The sequence below is a fragment of the Rhineura floridana genome, chromosome 22, assembly GCF_030035675.1.
Source record: "Rhineura floridana isolate rRhiFlo1 chromosome 22, rRhiFlo1.hap2, whole genome shotgun sequence".
Lineage (NCBI taxonomy): Eukaryota > Metazoa > Chordata > Lepidosauria > Squamata > Rhineuridae > Rhineura > Rhineura floridana.
In genome coordinates this window covers 8,746,879-8,752,957 of record NC_084501.1, presented here as the reverse complement: position 1 = coordinate 8,752,957, position 6,079 = coordinate 8,746,879, and the positions used below count along the sequence as shown (strand labels likewise).

Below are 6,079 nucleotides of genomic sequence, written 5' to 3'. Positions count from 1 at the left end.
GGGTAACATTAAAAACAAAATAATGGTTTTTAGAAAAGTGGAACCCATGTTTTTTCTTTAAAATGTCTAAACTTTTCACTTGTAGACTGTGGTGCCTGCATTGATCTCAGTAATTTCATTCCTACAAAATATTGCATTTTACCTCTCTCTCCTAACACGTTTTTTGTACAGATGGAAAATATTTTCAGAGTGGTCAACATGCTTCAGACTTGGGGAAGAGACTTTTAAAGATATCACTATTTGCAATTATAATCTAACAAATTGACCTTTCAACAAAAAGTGGTAGTTTAAAATGCTCCTATTCATGGTTTTGCTCACCCATCCCCCCCTTCCAGGATATCCCATTTCATTTCCCTCACTTCCTCCCGCCGTCACTCTGTGCCAGGCAGCCATGCCCACTTCCAAAATACCCCATGCTGGCTTTCGCCAATTTTTTTGTATCAGAAGAAATGTAGCACTCCGTGGCCACTGTTCATTGGGATGTTCTGGAACATGCATTTTTTTACCCCCACGGCTCCTCCCCAATAACTTTTTACATGTGGTGCCATTTTGACTACATGAGGATCTGCACTCACCCCAAACATTGCTAATAGAGGGAAGTATTTTATAATTTTCTTAACATTGTCCATTAATTTTCAGTTCTGAACAAAGTTGAGCTGAATTATTATTACAATTAGGGCTGGGGCAGGATTTAGCTAAAATCAAAGTTGGCACCAGACTCCCCTATAGTTCACCCGGTCACTTTCTTTATGGACCGACCTTGAATGCTGTGAGCTTCTGTGGCTGTTCCCAAGACCGGATTATTTTTAAAATAGCCTCAAATAGAACAATATTGTTACAACTTCAATCTAAAATGCTGAAATGTGTATTCCCTTTAACGTCTGTCAATGTGGGATGTTGATGGTAACCATTATCATCCATTGCTGGGCAAAGCCCTGGAAAAACTGGAGGGGGAAGAGAGAGAGAAGGCAGCTTTCTCTCTGCCAACGCAATCCCCTTCCCTCCTTGGATCTTGGATTTTGGTCAGTTTCACCATAGCAAAGACATGTGCTGGTCAGTTTCACCATAGCAAAGACATGTGCTGGTCAGTTTCACAAGTAGCAAAAGAACACATGGACATATGTTTACACACACAAATCATGGATTTCTGAGCTGAGATGTGATTGTTAAGAGACTGGCTTGAGGGAGAGAAGCTGTCCACCCCTCCCTCTGGTTCCCTGATTTTGCAAACCCCCTTCCCTTCCTTCCCTCTTCGCACACAGACAAACAGGATTTGGGCACTCCAGTCCAGGTTTCTCATTCCCCTCGCTCTCAGCTGCAACCCTGAAAATGAAAGCTGCAAAATTACAGTGTTTTGCACAGGCTTTTGGCTGGAAACTACCCCCACTCAATCCAGTCACCACTTGATTGCTCACAGAATTGTTCACCAGCCCTCGTCACTGTCATGTGTGCACCCCCCCATCCCCAGTAATGCATGTGTAAGGGCAGGGGGAGGCAGAGCCTCTTCCACTTGCTCCTCTTTGGCTTGTTGAAAAGGGTGAGGAGGGCTGGCAGTGATCTGTAAGGTTGGCTGCATCCCAGAGAGGTTAGGGCAAAGGTTGCAAAGAGATGGAGAATGTTGTGGCTGCTGTACAGTCTCCTCCTCCGCTACTGCTGTGATAGAAAGATTGCTAACAATGACATTATTTAACGGGATGACCCTCCGTGGCGCAGAGTGGTAAGCGGCAGTAACGCAGCCAAAGCTCTGCTCACGGCCAGAGTTCGATTCCAACGGAAGGAGGAAGTCAAATCTCCGGTAAAAGGGGTCGAGGTCCACTCAGCCTTCCATCCATCCGTGGTCGGTAAAATGAGTACCCGACATATGCTGGGGGGTAAAGAAAGGCCGGGGAAGGAACTGGCAATCCCACCCCATATATATGGTCTGCCTAGTAAACGTCGCAAGACGTCACCCTGAGAGTCAGAAACGACTCGCACTATAAGTGCGGGGACACCTTTACCTTTATATGTGTCATTGGGTTAAAGGTAAATTTATACATGCTCTGTGGGTGACATGCAGGTAACTCCAGCCAAAGATCCTGCTGCACCCTCAATAGGGGAACTTGCCTTTCTAGTGAACTCTGCTCATGAGGAAGTTCACGGTCCATTCGTAACAATATTCTTTTTAAACTTCCCCTTTTTTATTCTTGTAACTACTTATTTAGGGTCTGGCTGCCCATTAAAACAAGGGGGGGAGCTCTGGTTCCAAGGGTCTGGTGTTAGGGTGTGTCTGTGGAACCAATAAAGTTTCTGTGTTTACCAAGGTCTGGGGTTCTAGGAGAGACTTGAGGACTTAATTTTTCCACACATTGTTATCAGTCACTTTTTAGAGCCCCTAACATAATGCAACTGTTGCATGGCTTGAATTTTCGAACTGTCCAAATGTTCATTTTGAACTACCCATTTTTTTTATTCTTGCAAGTGATCATTTTGGGTCTGGCTGGCCATTTCCTTGTTTACCATTATTGATAGCTGACTTTGCATATTGAAGAGTGTTGACATTTACAGCCCTAGACAAATAAACTGCAGTAAATGGCTTTCCCCTCTAGAATGTGTACCCCTGCTACAGTATTTCGGCGCCCTGAAATTGCTTCCAGTCATATTTCAGATTCATCAGAAGTTTCCAAATGTTTTACAAATTATGTATTTGAGCTTAAAGAGTTTTCTCCTGACATCTGGACCTGCTTCACCAGTGCTCCCCCTCCCCCAATTTCCAGCCATTGCAGCAAACACCTTTTCCTAAAATTTCCCTTGTGCCTTAAGCATTCAGCATGAGGACTTCATTACTTGCAGGTGTCTGGAACTCTCAAATGCCAGGATCTCAGCATTGGGAGCCTTGGGACATGCAGTTTCCCAGGGTGCTCAAATATTTAGTAGGGGCGTCAGGCACCAGCCCCTGGTAAAATGCTCCCCATCCTCCATATTTACAATCCTTTTTTGGCTTTCGATGTTTGATCGCTCATTCAGCTATATCATTCCCATTACTCCTCCCTCTAATATTATTATTATTATTATTTATCCTCCCTCTAATATCAAACACAAGCGGTGAGCATCATTTCCCTTAACTGCTCCCTTTGTTATCAAACACAAGAGGTGAGCGTTGAGAGAAACTAGGAATGGATGAGAAATTTTATTATGTTTGCATTTAAAGATGAATTTGTCAAATTCACAGTTCCAAGAACAATATGAGAAGCAAACACAGCCATCCTTGTCCAAATATTATGATGCAGTTCTCCAACCAAGCAATGTTTTACAAAAATGCATATATTAGGGGAAAGTGTGCACAAAAGGAATCTATTTTTGAAAATGACATACAAAAATGTATTAGATTAGGATAAATTAATTGCTAAAAATGTGTACAGTAGTCAAAACTGTACACAAAAATGTATTTATTATGAGAAATTCACACCAAAATGCTGAAGAATTTTCATGTGCATTTTTAATGTTTAAAAAATCTGCAAATTGCTGCAGAAATGCAGAGAACCAAATTTATGATTTAAAAAAGTGGGAAACTGAGAGGACTGAAATCGACAGATCATTCCAACCCTAAGAGAAACAAAGGCAAAATGGGGTCTCTGAGAAATACAAGGAAGCTACAGGCATGCTCAGGGAAACGCCAAAGACTGCAAAAGTGCCAGCAATCTTTTTATTTATTTGTTTATTTGTTCAGTTTCTATCTCACCACTCCTCCTGAAGGAGCCGAGGGTGGCAAACATACCGACAATAAGGCATTAAAAAAATGTAAAATGTGAAAGCTATCAGTTTCTTTCTGAAGAATTTAAACCAAGGAAACCACAGCTGATAATTGCTAGGCAACCTTTCCTGGGAAAGGAGTGCCATGAAGGTCTTCCACTCACACATTTCTCAGCTCAAGGGTATATACTGGACGGAGGTTGAAGTTCTCTGTCAAGAATCGGTCTCTTCCAGAGAGTCTGTTTTTCTGACACTTGCTCCGGTCTGGCCTCGGTTCATTTGCAGTGAGCCAAGATGAAGAAGATGCTCATCCCCAACATCTTGGAGTCTTTCGGCCAGAACGGTGAGTGACAACTTCAGTTGCATTTGCAGGGCCATAGCTGTGTTGGAGGGCAGGGAGAAGTGGGCTCACCACTTCACCTGGAGCAGTGTCCCCATATAAGCATTGTTTTTTTAAAAAAAATGGGGGGTAGTTTACATTTCTTGCACAACAAATTCCATTTTTAAAAATAGAGTTTGGTTCCAGAACAAAATGTCCCCAACTTTGGCCTGTGGACCACCAGTGGTCCATGCGCTTCATTCAGGTGGTCTGCAGCAGGTCTGGTTTTGTGGCTGAAGATGGAGATACCCATCATATTAAATATTCATATTGATATTTAGTTGTTCTTTTATTGCTTCTTTGGTTTCTTATATTGTATTTTGAAGTAGTTTAATAAATTGCAGTTGTATAAGAAATGAAAGAAGCAATCAAAATACCATTAAGAATCATACAGTGCCTAGCACAGTGCAATGCAATTGTTGCTACAGGCAGGAAAATCATCACGTGGTCTGCCAAGACCTTCAGCAATTTTCAAGTGGTCCATGGGGGAAACAAAGGTTGGAATCCACTGTTCCAGAATAAGGGCTGAATGTAACTGTAACTCCTGCTTAAGTTGGTCATGTCCATTGGTTTGAGTGAGCCTACTGTGAGTTTGAGTTAGTTGCATGCATCCCTGACATTTCTTAAAAAACAGTGATGGTTAGGTATAGGGGAGAATGTTTGGTTTCCATTTTAATGAGAATCTATCTATTTTGTGCTTCCCAAAGCAATACCTCAAACCAAAAGGCAGCTATCCTTTGAAATTCACAGTTCTCTGAATTTTGCAATGAAGTTTTCCAAAAAAAAAAAACCCAAGTGTAAAAAAATAACATGTTAGTGGAAAATATGCATAAAATGCATATATTCATGAAAATAGACAGAAATATAATATTTAAAAACAATTGCTGACAAAAATGCATAGAAAAATGTTTCTGTTGAGGGGAATTTACACTAAAATGCTGAAGGCTTTTTTTATTATTATTAAAGAAATTTACAGGTTGTGGTAATGTGGAGAACTGAACTTAAGACTGGAAGATTGAGAAGCTGAAATGGGCACATTTGCCCATCCTTAATTACCACTAAACTTGAAATTTGGAGGATCCTTCTAAGGTGAAATGGTCTGAGAGATGCTGAGGGATACCAAATGTTTTGAGGAAAGTAGTGACATTCTCCCTTCTCTCTCCCTCTCTCTGTCTCTCTGTCCTGTTCAAAGGATGTGCTCCTTCTCAACCCTCAGGTTCAGGTCTTGCTGGGAAGGAACTTGTTTTTCCGCAGGCATCAGACACTGCCTGTGCAATTATGAAGGCCGCCCTGACGCAGCCGTTGACCAGCTTCACCATCTGTCTTGCCCACTACTCTCAACTGACCCGCCCTTATGCCATTTTCTCGTACGCCACCCCGGCAAGCAACAACGACATCCTCATCTACAAACCCAAACCCAACCAATACAGCCTCTATGTGGGGTGTGAGGGGGTGACATTCTCAGCTCCAGAAACACAGCCGATTGGTGGGGAGGTCTTGTGCACGTCTTGGGATTCTGCCAAAGGCCTGGCCAATTTCTGGGTGAATGCAAAACAAATGCCCCAGATGGTCCTGAAGAAAGGTTACTCTATATGTGCGGAGGCATCGATCGTGCTTGGCCAAGATCAAGATAGTATGGGCGGAGGCTTTGACATCAACCAATCCTATGTAGGACAACTCAGGGATGTGAGGTTTTGGGACCGGGTGCTGACCTATGACGAATTGCAGGATGCCTTTTTCAACATTGATGTTCCTGGCGGCTACGTCTTTAACTGGAAAACAGTCAGTTATGAGCTCAAGGGCAATGTTATTGTTAAGCCCGCAGGGTCACCTTAAATACAAGATAATGGTCTAAAAGGGGAGGGGCATGATTTTTCTTTAATATGTCTCAATGTTCCTCTTGACAGATCAGTAGACAGTGGTTTCTGCATTGATCTCTGTAATCTCCTTCTAATAAAACTTTGCATTTGA

At 42.3% G+C, this 6,079-nt stretch overlaps 1 protein-coding gene across 1 annotated transcript; it reads left to right on the top strand.

Annotated features, from left to right (window-relative positions):
- The first annotated feature begins 3,804 nt into the window (after positions 1-3,804).
- LOC133374852 (mucosal pentraxin-like) lies at positions 3,805-6,079 on the top strand. Its single transcript, XM_061606123.1, has 2 exons — positions 3,805-4,072; positions 5,301-6,079. The coding sequence occupies exons 1-2, from the start codon at positions 4,024-4,026 to the stop codon at positions 5,942-5,944; spliced, it is 693 nt and encodes a 230-aa protein (XP_061462107.1). The 5' UTR covers positions 3,805-4,023; the 3' UTR covers positions 5,945-6,079.

What these genes read in the sequence shown, in the direction of transcription:
- LOC133374852 (XM_061606123.1), top strand. Translation starts at nt 4,024, where the DNA reads ATGAAGAAGATGCTCATCCCCAACATCTTGGAGTCTTTCGGCCAGAAC. An exon ending in GGAGTCTTTCGGCCAGAACG is followed by an intron (nt 4,073 to 5,300) that starts GTGAGTGACAAC and finishes TCCTGTTCAAAG; the next exon opens with GATGTGCTCCTTCTCAACCC.